Source organism: Propithecus coquereli, unplaced genomic scaffold, assembly GCF_000956105.1.
Source record: "Propithecus coquereli isolate 6110/MARCELLA unplaced genomic scaffold, Pcoq_1.0 Scaffold66, whole genome shotgun sequence".
Classification (NCBI taxonomy): Eukaryota; Metazoa; Chordata; class Mammalia; order Primates; family Indriidae; genus Propithecus; species Propithecus coquereli.
In genome coordinates this window covers 7867188-7885837 of record NW_012152618.1, presented here as the reverse complement: position 1 = coordinate 7885837, position 18650 = coordinate 7867188, and the positions used below count along the sequence as shown (strand labels likewise).

The following is an 18650-nucleotide window of genomic DNA, read 5'->3' as shown; positions in this document are numbered from 1 at the left end:
CCCCGCAGTTCTGAAGAATAATTACAGGGAGGGAAAGACACTAAGAATTAGATACCTTGATGATGATTGCTTGAGATGATTGAGAGTGTATGTACTCATCTTTTGGTAATGAAATCACAGCACTCAGAATGAAGTAGTAAGATGCCCTTTCACATACAATACGGGATTTTATGCTTAATTTTCCAAGGTCACATCATCATCTCGTTTGTCATTCAGTGAGGAATTAAGGATTTGCTCATCTAAGATATTCATGGGCTGCACTGGAAATAGTTGTTGTATGATAATTGGGATCAAGCTGCGGCAAGAAGCCCTTTTGATTCATGGGCAGGATTTAAAATAGTGAAGCATCATTTTATAGACTAAGACTGTGATAGAGGATATTTAAATTTCCCCATTTCTTTCGTAGCCCGGGTTTGGAGTTAGATTGCTTCAGTTATCGAATGTCATCGCATCCCAAACATACTCCTCTGCCTCCTGCCTCCAACCTCCTCTTTCTTAGTCCTTTTCCTAAGACCCTGTGGCCCACGCTCGGTTACCTCATGCTGCCACGCCACTGCTGTGCCTCCTGCTTGCAGCCCACACACTTGGCTCTGCCAGGCTGGGCCCCACGGTGACAGCACAGCCTCCCCTCAGCTGCATGTCCTCTCACTCCAGTCTCTCTCGAAGCTGGTAGTTGGGCCTTAAACTGTGTTGAAACTCAGCCAGTTCCCTGGAAGACTTTTCTATGTTCACCACATTTTAGCCTTAAGTCTTCAAAGGGGTTGGTTAACTTTTCTTTTAAACTGTTTTTTTAAAAATTTATGAAATTTTTCAATATTATATTTGAGTTATGAAATATGGAACTTGTTTTTAGTACATCTGTTTTTCCATCTAAAAATACATTCAAGTAAGACTTTGTAGAACTTTTCTATTGATTTTTACCGTGTTGGATTGTTTACTCTGAGTGGTGACAAGAAGTTCTGCAAACATGGTTAAGGGCAGAGTTGCATTGTCATCAGATTCTCTTCAGGGTCATTTAAAGTAAACCTAAAGACAGCGGGGTGGTGATGCTTGACATTTTTCTAAGAAGAAATACTACCGTGGCCCATCTCAGTAACAGATTTCTGCCCCTGGATCTGACTATATACACACATCCCAATTGTCTTCAGGAAAAACGGCAACACCAACACCACCATTCTCGCGAACACATCTGGTGTCCCTCACTGTTCCTGAGACCCCACTATGTCTACATTTCGTCTGCTCTTGTGGGCGTATTGGAAAGTAGGGCTAGGACTTAGTTTCTCATAGGAAGAAAATAAATGCAAATGTTACTAAAACAGCCTCAAATTATCGTGAATCAGTGGCTACCTGGAAACTTTAGGTGGGCCCTTTAAATGCAAAAGACTAAGTTTTACTTTGTTGTGTGCGTGTGTTTATTTTTTATTGAACTCTTTCTAGAATGTGATGTACTCCCAGAACATTTACGTGTATGTACTGTGTGTATTATGTCCAGTATGTGCTGAACATGATAGATCTCCGTGTGCCGTGGAATCTGTGTGGTACTGAGGTATAGGTAGCCCTTTGCTTCCCTTTCCCTGTTCCTTCCTCAAACGTGCATGTCCACCGTGCAGACAGACATGCCTGACAATGTTTCTGATACTTCAGAGCAGAGAAAAAACCAACAGCCACCACTATTATTATTGCCATTGTTATTTTTTGTAAGTACTTTTATGTTATTGTAGATCTGTGTTGTTCATGGAGGAATGTATCTGGAGACCTTCCCCACACCCAAATTTAAGAATTTACAAATGTTAGTATTTGGGGTTGGCTTTCATACATACATACTATAGAGAGTATATCCTATTGAGAGTAGAGTGACATCCTATATGCACGTGAAAACCACAGCATGGCTTTTTCAGATTTCACCAAAGTGTTCTCTGTCTTTTTTTGCTATTTTCCAAGAAGTACAATTTATTGCTTTACTCCTGGAAGTTATTGCACAGCAAAGCGACATGAGGGCTGGTCCCAGGCTCCTGGCCAACGAGGCACAACTATGTCAAGTGACTTAGGCTTAATTTTTTGCGTCTTTGCACTTACAGATAGGCAGAACATCTGTGTGAAGGGCATAGATACCAAGGTTCTGCTGCATTTTTTTTGTATTTTTTCATTTGTGTGCTTATCAGAATTATCATAAATGTACATGTAACTTTATATCCTATGTCTTTGCCTAATACTAAATGATACTTGTCCTTATCACTTTATGGCATCAAGCTTTCTGCTTTAATACTGCATCCCGGTCCCTGAATGTACCACGATTTACATCACCATCTTGCTTTTGGCTCTTGGGGATGCTTCTGGTTTTTTCGTGATGTAAACAGTGCGTGCCAGCTATCAGGCCTTTCCTATATTATTGAGGCTCTGTGTTTTGTATAGATTTTGAAAAAAGGTAGAGTTGGAGGTTGAGCTCTAAGTGCTGGTTTGCTGCCCCAGCTGCAGAGTAGTTCCTCGTCCCTTGTCGTTGTGCTCGGTGTCACTGTTCCCTTCTGCTGCTGTTCCTGGGCCAGTCTCCAGTGCTCTCTCGTCTCACTTTTCCATCTGTCACTTGTTCCTTCTGTGCCTCTCAATGGCAGCTTAGAGAGACAAGCCTTTGTAAGCTTCACTAGGCAGTTAAAGAGTTCTTTCCTTCCATGGTGCAGACAGGACAGCTACAGGAAGCCAGCCATAATGGCCCAGGGTCGCCTTAGTGTCTTCGGCCCTCAGCCGTGTCGCGTGGGGCTGCTGCTTTTTATCTGAAATGCTATTCCTTTTACTCTTCAATCGCCTTTTGCTCAATCTCTGAACTGCTTTTTAAAAGCACATATGTACTATCAGAAGACCAAGATTATCAATTGGATAAATTGATTGTAAGCATGTGTGAGAATTTGTTGCTAGCAAAGGCACTAGCAGGTGACGAAAGAGTGTGCTGGTACAAAGAGGTGTGAAATGGAAGAGTTATATAGTTAGAAAACAGAATGCCTACGGAAGCGGCTAGTCAAAAAAATAAATATATAAGATATAGAACAGTTACATTTCACAAAGTCACCAAAACATACCCATATCTGTTATTAAAACCAAAGTCTGTGACAGGATGATCTGGGGTGCCAGGTGGGCCAGCTGTCATCAGGGAGACAAGCAAGCACACCTAGGAAGCCATGGAGCAGATATACCGGCAGTAGTGTCCAACAGGGCAAGTCCCATGAAAGCACGACAGAGGGTCGGCAGAGATTAGAAGAGCACTAAGCAATGAGTCCTAGTGTGAACTGGCTACTGCCGTGATTTTTCTCCAGCCACAAACACAGGTGCAGAATACAGCTTTCTCAGTTTGGGTACATTTACTTTCCTGTGATGGTGTTAACATAGAAGGATTAGAGAAACCAGAGTTTTATGGCCTCGAAGTGATTATAACCAGGTTATAACCAGGTGGAACTTACCACAAACACCTTCTTAATGAAAAATTATGTGGCAGTTTGTTTAATTTGATAAATATGGACTTGGTTATGATTCAGACCAGCTGCAAATAACAGAAACCTTACATAACAGTGGTTTAGTCACGATTTCTTATTGAGTAAAAAAAAAGTCCGGGAAAGTAGGCATTCCAAAGCTGGACTTACCAGCAATCAAGGGGGAGGAAAGAACTTGTTAGGAGAGTGGATAGGGAAAGGCATGTAGCAGAGTCATAAGCACTAATTCGTGTTCTTGTTTTTATCTCAGATTTAGAGAAATAGCAGGGTCCTTAGAAGCAGCACTTACAGATGTACTGGAAGACGCCCCAGGTAACTTCCTTAGAGTGATAAATGGCAAGATGTCACTAAATGAGTTTGTTAAGCTCGCCAAGTCATCTAGATCTTTTTTTTTTTTTTTTTTTGGAGACAGTCTTGCTCTGTCACCCAGGCTAAAATACCATGGCATCACCCTAGCTCACAGCAACCTCAAACTCCTGGGCTCAAGCAATCCTTCTGCCTCAACCTCCCGAGTAGCTGGAACTGCAGGCATGTGCCATGACACCTGGCTAATTTTTTCTATTTTTAGTAGAGACAGGGTCTTGCTCTTGCTCAGGTTGGTCTCGAACTCCTGACCTCAAGCAATCCTCCCGCCTCAGCCTCCCAGGGTGCTAGGATTACAGGCATGAGCCACTGCACCCAGCCAAGTCATCTGTATCTTGATACCCCAAGGGTACTTTCACTTTTTCTTACCATACAGTAAATTGAACCTTAAAAACACTTAGTTTCACTTCTTTTTTTAGTAAAAAGAAACCAAATTTTTGTTTGTTTGTTTCACAGACCTTCTTGCTTCACAGAGATGATAAAAAGGACGCTTTAAGAATATGGGGAACAGACCTTATTTTCATTTCTGAATATATTAATAACAGTCAAGAGGATATAGCCTCTGGTGTACTTAAGTAATAGCTCTTTTTTGTATCAAATTGGCTGTGATCTGCCTTCCTCCCAGGGAAGACATACTGGTCTGCAAGGTAATGGTCAGGATGTTCCTGCCTCTCACTGAGAATGACTCACAGCTGGAGCATGTGCCCTGGGCCTCCCGTGCTGGGGCCGAGGCCCTCAGCCTGGGCAGGTCACAGTGGTAGCTATGCAGACTTACCAGAACGTATTTGCATACCCTGACAGCCTCGTTAATTTCTGCATTATGTTGTGTTCATTCCTGGCGACCATTGAAATACTGTGTGGCTGTTATTCCTATAGCCACATAGCTTCTGGATTCCTCAACATAAATCTCTGCCCCCTTTTATGCAGCTGTGTCCACTGGCAATCTGAACCGCAGTGTTTTAGCTTCAGAGTTAGTTTTCATCTGCCTTTGCCAAAAATGTTCGTATGTAATTAACTTCCTCTAGATAAGTAGTAAGTATGTTGAGGTAGAGGAACAGAGGGGTAGACACATGAAATAGAACCAATTTGAAACTAACGTTTAAACCCTTGCGAGCGACTGTCCCTCCTGCTTGTGTTTGTTTATTGGGTGGAAAGTACCCACTAAAACATTATTTCTTGAGACTTTTGAATTTCTCTAAAAATAAATTTGTTTCTGAATGCTGTGTATGTTTGGTATTTATCCAAATGCCTAAATGATACCATGTAAAATTATAAAATGCGCAGCATCAAATGTGGGGAACATGGATTGTGGCCACTGGCCATCTGTGGGCCTCCACCAGCAGCTTTGCAGACCACGTGGCAGTCTTCAGAGTCACCTTTGAATCATATGTGAAAAATTCTAGCATTACCTTATAGCCCATCATTGACCGAAATTCCTTGAACGTGCTTTTTTCTCTAGCTGAAAGTCCGTACTGCCTTTTGGCTTCTCATAGAACATGGAGCAGCCTTAGGAGGTGTTGGTCAGATGAGATGTTTCTGCCCCTGTTGGTGCATCGTCTGTGGAGACTCACTCTGCAAATTTTGGCTCGGTACTCTGTGTTTGTCAATGAGGTAAGGGCTGATAAAAATGAAAGATATAGCAAGCTAAATACTGGAATGAGATTTTTAAAAATGCCGTGTTGTCATGGAAGGTTAATTTAGCAGCCAGTAGGCTGATTTCTCAGGATAGTGTCCAGCTCTGCTTCTGTGTTTCATTTCCACGCCTGCAAGCGTGGCCTTCAGGGGAGTCTGCATCACAAATGCGGAGTTGGTCTTGTTGACAAGCACCACCCTGACAAGTCCATTTGCCCTCCTCAAAACCCGAATCTTTGAGGTGCCTCCAAATTAAAACAGAGATGCTTATTGTAGTGAAAATGATTAGAAAGTGATTAGAAATTGAAATATTTTAATACTTAATATGTGGAAGTTTAAAAAAACTATATGATCATTGAGATTAAAAGGTAGTAAAATTAATCATTCCTTTTTGGAATATCCTACTTTTTCCTTTTTCAAATAGTCAGATACATTAAATATCCACATAACCCTGATGATTTATTAATGTTACACATAAAGCCAGAAATTCTTGATATATAAGAGCATCGGTGCAGTGCAGTGCTGAACACCAGCCTTGCTAGCCTTGGTCTGCAGTGCTGCCCTGCCTCTGGGACAGTCACTCTCAGTGACAGACACTCATGTAAACTGGTCACCAGAGTGTGGGCAGTATGAAAAGAGAGATGTTCTTTAAAAAAAAAAAAAAAAAAAGACAACATGAAGATAGCACACATCAAAAAGAGTAAAATCTTTGTTATCTGGAGTTGTCGTCTTGCAGTGTATTTTAATGGAAAGAACATAAGCTCAGGAGTCAGGCAAAATCAAACCTTGGCTCTTCAACTTTCTAAATCTGTGGACTTAGGGAAATTAAGCCGAGTCTCAGCTTCTTCATCTGGAAAAGGGAAAGAGCTTCTATATGTGGCTGTCAAGAGGGTTTATTTGTGGACTGAAGCCCCTGCAGATCGTGGGAGTTCAGTGGAAGTTGGTTCCTCTTTCCCTTCTGCCGTCCCTTTGCTCAGAAGGGTCTCACAGACTCACCTTGGCCCACTGCCCTTTCCGAAGATTGCCAGGACGGGAGGGGTTACTACGATTCTTCAGTTAGGCCTGTGCCCACCTTGAATATTCATTATCCCATTCTTTTCTTGATGCTAGCATGCTTCTCTTTGACTTTTCCTTTGCAAACAATACATCACGCAAAAAACACTTTGTATTATTTGGAGCATAGTAAGATTTGTGTTTTTATTTTTTTATCCTTATTAATTATGAATTTATTAAGTAATTTTGTAAGTTATTTACCTAATATGGTTAGTTAATTTTTTAAAACATATTATGTTCCAGAAATTAATTTTACTATGGTTTGGGACTTAATTATTTACTTTTTGCATGTTACTTTGTATCACTAGAAATTAGACATGAGTTCAAGAAGGGTAAATGCACACGGGGTTACAGTTTGTCCTTGTTCTACTCTTAGTTCATCACACCTGCCTGTAGAGATGAGATACGATGTTCTTTCATTAACAAATTTTTACTGAGCGCTTTGCAAACAGCTAGCATTTTATGGTGAGCTGTTGCCATATATATATATATGTAAATATAAATACTCATGTATCTTGCTAGTGTAAAAATACTTAATCAGTGAAATCTTTTTTCAGCTTTCACGCAGGCCCATTTCTAATGAAAGTGCCAAGGAAATCAAAAAACCTTTGGTAACAGGTAGCAAAGACCCTTCCCTTAGCCAAGGAAGCACTGAAGACCAAGGAGGCAGTCCTTCAGAAACAAAGCCTGCAGTTTCCATTTCCAGCACTCAGCTCGTGTACGTGGTCGCAGACCTGGACAAGCTTCAGGAGCAGGTAAGCCAGAGAATTCTAGATGCTTGGTTCAGTGTTTTCACAGAGGCTGTATGTGCGAAAGGCAGACGCCAGTTGGCCTTATGGGGCTTAGAATTGTGGGGCCCATGGGTACCCCAAGAGAGAATATCTCATTCATCTCCCCTTCTAGGTGTTTCTCCAGCTATCCCTGACAGATCTCCTCCTCATAAGGTTTCTGAGAATGTGCTGTCCTCCCCCTTGTGCGCAGTGCATGCTGGTGGTGTAATCCCCTCTCCCTGCTTCCTTTTCCCTGTGCTCTGACGAGCTCAGAGCAAAGTCAGGCTCCACTTATTTTTTTTTTTATTACCACCAGTTACTCCGCTCAGGCACGATCTTTAGTGGGCTGCATTTTCGTTATTTTTAATCCACTTACCCAAATATTTTCTGTTCACTTTCATTCATCAGCTATGCTTAGAAAGTGCTAAAATATTAAATTGTCTTCCTGTTTTCTCTGTGTAGGTCCCACATGTTTTTGCTTTTAACATTAGGAGAACTTGGTGGGGCGAATTTAGTGGTTAAGTCCTATGATGCACAAGTCTCCTTTCCTCAAGTGTAATATTTGGTGGTGGTTGCATAAATACTGTTTTCAATAAAAACGGTTGTATGTTTTGAGCAAGAATGTGGTCTTCACTGTAAGCTGTTTTTGTTTCGTGGAGAGCCATGGAGTAGATGATGTTTTCGCTGATTCTCTGTGTCTGTGAATAGCTGTAAACCACATGCCTTCCCATGTTGTTGAAATCTTTTACAGTGAAAGCATTGAGACTGTTACTTTCATTTGATGAAAATTATTGAAAGTTCTAATTTTAGATTCACCGTTCATTAACAATATTCTAGAGTTTGTAAATGCAAATAGAATTGCCTCTTCCTTTGATTTATAAAAAGTAACTGAATATATAAAGTGTATATTTATTTCAGCTTCCAGAACTCTTGGAAACAATCAAGCCAAAACTTGAAAAGATTGGCTTTAAGAATTTTTCTTCTATCTCAGGTAAAAATGAATCTTCAGACTCAGCAAATCTTTAAATAAAAAATAATTTAAAATAAAATTCAGAGACTGTGGGATATATTTAAATTAACATTTTCTTCTCTAGTTGTAAATCCTTGGTTGTTTCTATATTCTGTTCTGTGATTATAACTTCCCTAAATAAGACTTTTATCTTAATTCTATTAATTTGATTTGATTTATTATAGTACATGCTCTAAATATTAGGACATTATTTAAAATGAAATTTACGTCCGGGCCTGAATAGAATGATTGAATCCAGTCTTTGTATCTCAACAGCGGCCCTTGAGGACTCCCAGAGTGCTTTGTCAGCCTGTAAGCCTTCCTTGAGCAGCAAGATCATCCAGGATCTAAGCGACTCTTGCTTCAGCTACCTGAAGAGTGCCCTGGAGGTTCCCAGGCTTTACCGGAGAACCAATAAGGTCAGCGCCATTCACTGAAAAGAATTTTGAGATGGAAAAACATATATTGGAAAAGCTAGAGAGGGAGGGCGGGAGTGACAGGCGTCCGGGGCTGGCCTGAGACAGGCTTGATTCCTCTCGTTCTGAGAATCGTGTTCATGAAGAGAGGGAGGGTCTGCAGGTGGGTGGTCAGGCGCTCGGGGAACATAAATGCAATAGTTGAACTTGCATAGGATGGCCTTTTTGTGGATTTTTTTGGCTTTAAGGAATGATACTTTTTTTAAAAAAAAAAAAAGAAAGCATTTTAATAACACATTTAAGTCCTATACTCTTTTGTCTTCATATCTTGTATTCCAAACTTTATACCTTGTTTTCTTCATGTGGTTATGGGAAGTACAATTGGCCCTTGGTATCCCTAAGCCCCACATCCACAGAGTTAGCCAAACTCAGATCCAAAATATTAGAAAAGAAACCCAGAAAATAACAATACAACAATAAAAATAATACAAATAACAAATACAGTATCACAACTATTTCCATAGCATTTGCATTGTTTTAGGTATTATAAGTAACCTAGAGATGATTTCAAGTTTGCTAGAGGGTGTGCCTAGGTTATATGCAAACATCATTTCATTTTTTATTTGCTCTTTCTGGTCTGACTTGAAGCTCCCACTTGAAAGTGGGAGGGAGAGAAAGACCTGTTTTACATTGCCAAATGCTTAATTTTTTTTTTAATTTTTATTATTTTAGTAATCTACCAACTTTTGCTTTCTATTCAATAGGCTGTTACAGTAATTTATGTATTGAGAGTTTGCACTGTGGGTCAGACACTGTGCCAAACACTTCACATACACTGTCATTACTCCTCTTACGAAGTGGGTGCCGGTATCCTCATTTACATGTGAAAAACCCAGAGCTAAGAAAGCTTGAATTACTCACCTGGATGCTTGCTTCTCAAGGGGCGGTCTGTCCACCGGCAGGGTTCACTCCACCTGGTGGGTGGGAGCTTGTTAGAAAAGCATAAATCTCAGAACTCAACCCTTCCACTCCACCTCCCCACCCCACAATTAGAACTTGAGTTTAACGAGATCGCCCGGTGATTACTGTGGACATGCAGTTATGGGAACCAGTGCCCTAGATCTGCGGTCCCTACCCCCACCCCACCCCACCCGGGCTGCACAGCAGGAGGCAAGAGGCAGCAAGCAAAGCCCCACCTGCACCCACAGCTGCTTCCCATCACTCGGATCACTGCCTGAGCTGCCCCCACCCCGCCTCAGAACAGCGGCGGCATCAGGCCCTCAGGGGAGCGTGAACCCCACTGCAAACTGCACATGCCGGGGATCCAGGTTGTGCACTCCCCGTGTGAATCCAATGCCTGATGATGTGAGGTGGAGCCAAGGCAGCCATGCAAGCCACCCCAGGTGACTACGCTGTTGACGGCTGGCCCGGCACCAGAATCCAGCCTGGCTCCAGCCTTTCTGTCCTGCGCTTGCTCTTCCTGGCTCCCTCCTGCTGTCCTGGAAACCCTCTGCAGATGTGCAGACAGCTGTGTTACTTTGAGGGAGGGATGGAAGTGGTACATATCTCAAAACTGGAACATCAGGAGTCTCCTTTCGAACTTGACGTCTAGGGAACTTACTCTTTTCTTTCTGTGCCTCTTTAACCCCCATCATCATTATTCCAGGAGGTCCCAACTACGGCTTCCTCTTATGTGGACAGTGCTCTGAAGCCATTTCACCAGCTTCAGAGCAGACACAAGGACAAGCTCCAACAAGCAGTAATCCAGCAGTGGTTAGAAGGCGCACTCTCCGAGAGCACGCACAAGTAAGTAAAGTAGGAGGCCGTGTGGGCCCTGCTCAGAAGAGTTGAAGGCAGAAATCCCTGAGGCCATGTCAGGGTTGCTTGGAGATAAGGCAGTGAGAATGTCCATCGTTCCTCACTGGACAAGTCAGAGGGTGGTCCTTGGTCCACTCCCTCCCCACGCCCCACACGACCGCCCCTGGGGCCAGTTCCTCTCCCTGGGCTGCAGCCCCACTGGCCCTATTCTAGGTGCCCCTGTTCTCGATGGCCCTGTTCTCGGTGCCCCTGTTCTCGGTGGCCCTGTCCTCGGTGCCCCTGCGTCACTGGGGCCCGCCTGCCTTCGCTGCAGGCACCGTGCTCCCAAGTCCAGCCACGTTCCTCTGGGACGTCCTGTCTCTGCTCAGGCTCCGTCAGCCCAAAATGGCTCTAATCGTGCCAGATAATGAAAGGACTTACGTGGGCGAAACCTTTGTAATCAAGGGAGAGAAAACATTCATTTTAAAGTATAATTACAACTGACAAAGAATCAATTTCTAAAACCTCTAAAACCCTTTAGTGTCTCTTCATTTCTAATTAAATCTACTTTTTCCCAAATGCCAGTGTTGAGTTACATCAAAGAGATTATTATTCACTTTTATTATTGATTTTTGTTTAATTATTAATAATGATTAATTCTGTGATAGTATTTTACTTCATTTACCTAAGAGTTAAGTAGCCATTTGTAGGTTGTGTATAATACTATTTTGTGGACAAATGTATTCCAAATGCCAAGTAACTAGCTTGTAGAGAAAGTTTTAAAATATAACTCATTTATAATTGGAAACTTACATTGAGAATATTTTGAAGGAAATGAGTTTTATTTAAAATTCTGAAATATTTATATACTTTAAAAGATGAAGTTCCTGGAACTGATTGGAAATGAACTTGTCACTTGATTTTGGGAATGAGCTACAGCTGTCCCCCTCAACATATGAAAGACAAATTGGCCTATGATTATCTCTTAGTATTGGAAATTAAAATTTTAACAAAATCCATGTACATACTTCTTCGTTTCCAGGAGTGCTGTGCTGGAGACTTGAGACCTTATTTTTCTTATAATCTTAAGAAACAAATATTTATCGTGGCTGAATTTTTATTGGAAATTAATGTTTATCTTAAAAATCTCTTTTTGGATCTGCAAAGCCAGTTACACTTTAGTGTTACCCACGAGTGTCTGTTTCACCATTAAATACCTCTTACGCTCAAGGTACTATGAAACCGTGTCAGACGTGCTCAACTCCGTGAAGAAAATGGAGGAGAGCCTGAAAAGGCTGAAACAAGCCAGAAAAACCGCTGCCACCAGCTCGGTTGGTCCCAGCGGCGGCATGAGCGACGACGACAAAATCAGGCTGCAGTTGGCCTTAGATGTTGAGTACCTAGGAGAGCAGGTAACCCGTCAGCCGCCAGCAGGCCCAGCGAATGCGAGACCAGACTCTGAGGGCCCCGCAGTTACCTGGGGGGTCACGTGAGCCCTGAGGTGCTGTTGCAGTGGCTAGAGAGTCAGTTCCCGGGTGTTAAGAGAAAGAGCCTGGGGCCCAAGTTACTTTGAAGGTGATTTGCATCTTGGTACTATGAGAAAGAAAAGGTAGAAGAATACTGAGATTCCCTGTCAGAAGTCCATGGAGTGCTCTTTGGTGATGTGGCCTCTGCTTGGTTCCCCAGTGGCGGGTGCTCACGGTGCCCGCTGCAGTGCGGGCTCACGGCAGAGACAGCGTCCTTTGGTCCACTGCCTAGAAAGTGCCTGATGCATAGTTGGCACCAAATCCAGGTCTTCGAAATTCTCGCTGGTTTGGCTTAGACTAGCTATGAAAGCATCACCTCCTGCGTGCGTGGGAGGTTGTCTGAGCACAGCTGCTTTGCTTCCCTCTCTGGGTTTTGTAGGTTTTCTGTAAAATGCACATTTCAGGATCACAATACACGGCTGAACGTTAACATGTGCATTGCCACTTAGGAGGTGATGTGGGCGACGTGCTCCAAATGCCTCTTCGTTCTTGCTGAGGCGCCGTCCTCATCGCATCATAAAACTTTTGGATGTTCAGAAACGGGTCTTCTAAACTTTTTAGGTTTCCCACATAGCAGTAGATCCTCAAGGAAGATTTTGCCAGAGAAAAAGAAGTAAATTCATAAAATTTCCATCAGAAGACACTTTGTTTTCTAGCTCACTGAGGAATTTCTTTTATACATGAGGGTCATCACTAAAAATCTAAATTTTTTCTGCTTTGAGGTGAGTTTAGAGATATATCCTGGCAAAAGTCAATTGCCATGTTTCTTTATTTCACAAAAGAAACTTAGTCTTTTACAAGCAAGAAAATTTGTTATAGAAAAATGGATAGTCAATAAGCAAAAGAAAGGGAAGGAAGGAAGGAGGGATGGGGGATGAAGGGGAAGAAGGTACTCCCAAAATCCCAGAGCTAACCACAAAATGCTGACAAATGCTTGGTGTGTATCTTTCCAGATCTGTGTGTGTGTGTGTTTGCTGTTGTTGGGTTTTTTTATTCTTTTTTTTAAATTGTATTTTTATTTTTATTAAGACAGAGTCTTGCTCTGTTACTCAGGCAAGTACCATGGCGTCAGCCTACCTCACAGCAACCTCAAACTCCTGGACTCAAGCAGTCCTCCTGCCTCAGCCTCCCGAGTAGCTGAGACTACAGGCGCACACCATGCCTTGCTAATTTTTTCTATTTTTAGTAGAGATGGGGTCTCACTTTTGCTCAGGGTGGTCTGGAACTCCTGAGCTCAAGCAATCCTCCCGCCTGGGCCTCCCAGAGTGCTAGGATTATAGGCATGAGCTACCACGCCTGGCCTGCTGTTGTTTTTAAACAGAAGTGGGAACATAGTATGCCATGTCTTGGTTACCAGGATGATCCACAGTAGTTGCTGTGCCAAAGAGTGTTCAGCTCATCAGATTCTAAAAGGTTGCTGGTGATGGATGTGTTAAGAGACTAAGAGCTCAGGCCAATACTTTTTTGAAAATTCTCCACTTACAAAATAGTTGACTTTTTTATTTCTTTTAATGTGATTTTCTTTCTAGAATTTTTTTTAAGTCCACAAAAGAGGCTCTTGTCCTGTCTTGTTTGATGGACTGAGGTAAAATAGCATACTGGCTTCTTAGAATGCTAAATGTTTGACCCCAAAAACCTAACATTTAGAATAAGTAAATCATTTGCTCTAAAGAAGAAAATACCCAGCAAGTCTTTGGGGAACTGTCTTTCTCTGGTTTGCTGGAAGTGGGAGTGGAGATTTTTGTTCTGTCTTTTGTAAGAGTCTCTTTTCCACATTCAGCATAAACTGCAGTAACACAATCATTCTCGTGGCCTTTGCAGATACAAAAGATGGGCTTGCAAACCAGTGACATAAAAAGCTTCCCGGCTCTGGCAGAGCTTGTTGCCGCTGCCAAGGACCAGGCAACAGCCGAACAGTCATAAGCATCTTGGAGGCCCCAAGGGGAGAGGAAGTTGGACTTCAAGCCCGAAAGGAAGAAAGCGGCTCTGTTCTCCCGCAGGCCTCTGTGGCGAAGAGGTGCTTCCAGCGTCACCCCAGCAACGCCGCCGTGCGTCTTCTCTCAGCGTATTTGGGTCTTCTCTCGCCCAAAAAGAACACAGAAGCCTTTTCCATTGTATGGAAGATAGTTTTTAAGACATTTGAAACTTTCTACTATAGTTTACAGAACAGATTATTTTATTTTTATCGTGAATCTTAGCGCGGAAGAGCTGATTTCTAAAATATGATTAAAGTAAATATATGTGTATAAATATAAAATTGGGTTGTCTCCCTGAGCCTGCGCTGGGGGCGGCGGCCGCAGTGGAGTGGCGTGGAAACGCCCTGCTCTGGAACGGCCAGAACTGTGTCCGCTCCTGGGCTTTCTGGAAGAGGCTGTGAGGCAGCCGTCCTGCGCTCTCACACGCGCTCTGTGTGCTCCTCACCCACACCTCTCTCAGGAGCCAGAACCAGTAGGAAAGATTTACTTCCTGAATAAAAGAAGTGTCTGCCAAGAGTGCGTGTACCTTGTATTTGTAAACTCCTCTCATCACTAGTGCCCTAGAGTGACAGGTGTTCCTGTACAGGCAGATGCTCCCTTTAACCCCTGTCCAAAGGGTCCTGTCCAGCACAGACCCTCCCTTTAGATGGGTGGCAGCTCTGTTCCCTGGAGGAAGAACAAACGTGCCAGGGCCCACCCTTCCTGGCCAGTGGGTACAGACAGAGGGAGGAAGGGAGACTGGGAAGAGGCGCTGAGATGGTCGTTGGTTCGTTAACTCTCATACCCATGCAACACGAGCGTCCTGCGGGCCTGGCTGCAGCCGTGGCATCTACCTTTCAGCTTCGTGATGAAGCAGCTGTGTTGCTCCCTCTAGCTTTGCATTCCTGTGCACCTCAGTCCCTTTGTTCAAAGGTTAGCTAGAGTGAGAGAAAGGAAAAAGAAACCCGTAGGGAATTTAAGCAGGTCCTGGAGCTGGCAGGAGTGATTTTTCAGCGCTGTGATGAGGAGGGCTAGAGAAGTCAGGAAGCCCCAGTGAAAGCCCCAGAAGCCGTGTGTGTGGAGTCCACATGTCCGACAGGCCCCCACAAGGAAGGCTTCTACTTTCTGTTCCCACACAGAAGCCCTCTCTGCCTTTTTCTGCTCCCTGCATAAAGAGCGTTCGCTCCAGGCTGAGCCGTGGAGGCCCTGTCCCCGGAGGGGCCTAAGTGTTGGAGTTCGGTGTTGGGAAGTTTGGTCAGAGAGATAGAACCGTAGGGGAGAGCAGAAAGGATTTCTTCCCACGGCCCGACACGGCTGACGTGCCTGTGTGGGAGCCGGCTGGCCAGCTAGACAAGGCTGTCGCCAGTGGGGGCAAAAGGAAAGGCGTGACACAGGACAGCAAGGGTGGACTGGAGCCCATGGGGATAAACGGAGCCCACATCTGGCTCTCGCTTCCTCCAGGTCTCCCAGGGTCAGCAATGGGGTGACCTGCAAAGGAAGCTGGCACCTTCTGGAAGCTACACGGGCACCTGGCCCAGGATCTGGGGAAGCTGAAGAAGAGCTCCAACAGGACCTGAAGGAGCTGCAGGCCCACGGCCTGCCCCACGCCCACCGCCTGCCCCATGCTGATGGGAGAGCCTGCAGCTCTGCGTCAACACGCGTGAGCTGCTCAGAGCCCGGCCTGCGGCAGCCTGCTACCTGTGATCACACCGCCACTTTGCTCACCTTCCGAGCCTCCTACAGGTGCATCTTGTGGCCAAGGCCAGCCTTGAGCCATCCCAGGAAGGGAGTTGCGGGGAACGTAGTTCAGCCTAGCCAAGTCGATCTGGGGTGAAGCTGCCTGAGTAGCCACATGTCTCTAAGCCACTTCTGCCAACCCGGCCTTCATCAACCATAGACCCCTAAGTGCTTGTCCCCCCCGCCCTGACTCTGCCTTTCTCATTTGTTTCAAAACATGGAGGAGAAGGATGTCATTTATCAGCCCCCTCCAATTCCAGCTTAATTATTCCCATTTTACAGATGAGGAAACAGACACATTATTAGGTCATTGAGATAACTAATAAAAGGATTTAAACCCAGGCCAGATAGTTCCAGAGCCCAGTTTATTAACCATTAGGTAATTCTCCCTCCCTAATAGCAGCACTAGAACAGAGAAGTTAGCAGTCCAGGATCGGAACCCAAATTACTGATTTCTTTGACCCCCATCAATCCCTGACAGGCCCTGGACTTAATGACACCACCTTTCCCGGCTTGTCTCACGGTAGTGACAGTCTTGCTGTCATAATACCTATTTCTAGGCTTAAGAAACGAGACCGTTTGGGAAAAAGCACCAAGTTTCAGAATGCTTCTCTGCTGTTCCCCAGAACATCTCTCCTTTCTTTGATATATGTTTCATCCGTCTGCTTTGGAGAATCATCATTATTGAGTAAAGTTTAAAGGTGAAATAATACTTTTTTACTGTAAAACTAATTATTTTCAATTTTATATAGACTCAACAGAGGGGCTCAAACACAAGAAGTTTACTTTTTGCTGGTGCAATGTTGCACTGTTAGGGAGGCTGTGAACAGGTCGCCCGGGGCAACTTGAATGCAGGGATGTGGACTCCGAGACCCCTCCCGTCTCAAGGCGATGGAGTCACTGACATGTCAACACACACGGTGTTTGTGAGTCCGTCACAGTCACCCAGGACATCTCTGCTCATTCTGCAACTTTAAAAATTGCATGGTGAAAGCACGTCCACACAAAAACCTGCACACGGCTGTTACAACAGCTGTCCTCACAACGGCCAAAACCTGGAAGCAACCGAGATGTGCTTCGGTAGGTAAATGGGTAAATAAACTGTGATACATCCAGATGATGGACTATCATTCAGCAATGAAAAGAAAGGAGCTATCAGTCCACGAAAGCTGCGGAGGAAGTGTAAACGCAGGTTACTAGGTGAAAGAAGCCATTCTGAAAAGCCTGCACGCTGGGATTCCAGCCGTACGACAGGGCAAGGCAAAACCATGGAGAAGGCAGTAACAAGATCAGGGGTTGCCAGGAGTTAGGAGGGAGGAGGGGGGAACAGGCAGAGCACAGGGATTTCAGGCAGTGCCACTTCTCTGTGTGATACTGTGGTGGTGGACACATGTCATTGTACATCTGTCCAAGCCCGTAGAATGCGCAACACCAAGAGTGAATGCTGATGTAAACTGTGGAGTGGGGTGACAAAGACGTGTCGATGCAGATTTGTGGGTTGTAAGAAATGTCCCACTCTGGGGCGGGATGTTGGCAGCGGGGGAAATCTTGAGGGATAGGGGACATATGGGGAGTCTGTGTACCTTCCTCTCAGTTTTGCCGTGAGCCTAAAACTGCTCTAAAAAATGAAGTCTATTAGAGAAAAATCACACGGCATCGTATTCAAATCCACAATCCGCTGTCCAAAACCTTCAGTGCCTGTGTCAGTAGTTGGAGTTTTTCAGATTTTAAAAAGGTAAAGTGGTTTATATCCGATATATCCTGGACCATTCCCAGGGGGTTGTGGAATATTCACACTGTCGACTTTTATCATGTAAAGATCTTCGACAGCCTCATGGTCTAGTTTTGCTGCCAAATGAGTAACAAAAATCTTTCGGTTTTCCAAATTCATTAAGAGATTTGGGACCCAATGAATTTCCCGGAAGCTGTTGGAAGCATCCCGCAGCTGTGGTCCCTCCAGATCTCGCGGGCAGCCGGAATCTCACTGGTAGTGACCATAGTTGCTGAGTAATGGCCTTGGCTAGTGGATGGGCACGCTGCCGCCCCTGGAAGGCTTAGAACACGGTGAAGAATTGTTTAAGAGAAACAGACCGGACCCTTATAATTAATTGTGTGTGTGTGTGCATGTAAGTAACCTGCAAAATGTTGGTGTCTTGTATCTTTGTAACATCCCAGAGAGCCGTCTGACCCAGCTTCCCATCTGTAACTGCACAGCACACAGGGCTGGAGAGCTGCGCGGGTTGGCAACACCGCAGCCCTGGCCACCTGCAGGAGCTGACGCAGCTGCTGGGTAGACTTGGTTAGTCCGCTGCCAGCTGCCTTAACACTCAAATGCTCTGTTCTTCGAGCACATGGCCGTGCTGTCTCGGGTCTTTGCAGGCGATTTCAAAGCCTCGGCCTCCTGTCAAAATGCAGATTCTGACCCCGTAGGTCCAGGTGGGGCCTGAGATCCTGCATTCTAAGAAGTTCCCAAGGCTGCTGCCAGGGCCACCGCCACTGCCGCCGCCACTGCTGCTGCTGGTCCAAGGGCTGCACTTTGAATAGCAAGACTTTAAAGGACTTCTGGTCCCTGTACTTCCAGTTCTCCCCAGAGACCTGGCATCCCGTGGCCATTTCGGGGAGTACATGTGAGGCTGCATCCACCCCCAGTGGCCCTTTGCGGGGAGAACAAACCAGGGAGCTCCGAGAGTGGCAGCGAAGGTGACCCCAAATAAAACTGGTGACGTGCATCATGATGAAGGAACTACAGACACTGATCACTGATGTGGCAAACACGATCCCTTGAGCGTGAACTAAAGGACGTGCTGTCTTCGTGACGTGGAGGCAGGGAGACGCGTTCAAGGCCGGAGCGAGATGCTCGGGGCGTGCGGGGGAGGCTGAGACCTGAAGGGCTGTCGCAGCAGGTGCCCCCAG

At 44.7% G+C, this 18650-nt stretch overlaps 1 protein-coding gene across 4 annotated transcripts in view; it reads left to right on the top strand.

Moving 5' to 3' along the window:
* Window positions 1–14535, top strand: part of COG2 (component of oligomeric golgi complex 2) — a 46589-nt gene extending 32054 nt beyond the window's left edge. For 3 of the 4 annotated variants that reach the window (XM_012660342.1, XM_012660341.1, XM_012660343.1), the window contains 8 exons: window positions 3730–3791; window positions 5302–5453; window positions 7085–7282; window positions 8216–8288; window positions 8583–8725; window positions 10389–10528; window positions 11751–11931; window positions 13867–14529. In XM_012660342.1, coding sequence (XP_012515796.1) covers window positions 3730–3791; window positions 5302–5453; window positions 7085–7282; window positions 8216–8288; window positions 8583–8725; window positions 10389–10528; window positions 11751–11931; window positions 13867–13968 — 1051 coding nt within the window. In that variant the 3' untranslated portion in view covers window positions 13969–14529. Of the gene's footprint in view, window positions 1–3729; window positions 3792–5301; window positions 5454–7084; window positions 7283–8215; window positions 8289–8582; window positions 8726–10388; window positions 10529–11750; window positions 11932–13866 lie in introns of all 4 variants that reach the window. The other variant, XM_012660339.1, reaches the window with a different exon arrangement.
* The last annotated feature ends 4115 nt before the right edge of the window (window positions 14536–18650 follow it).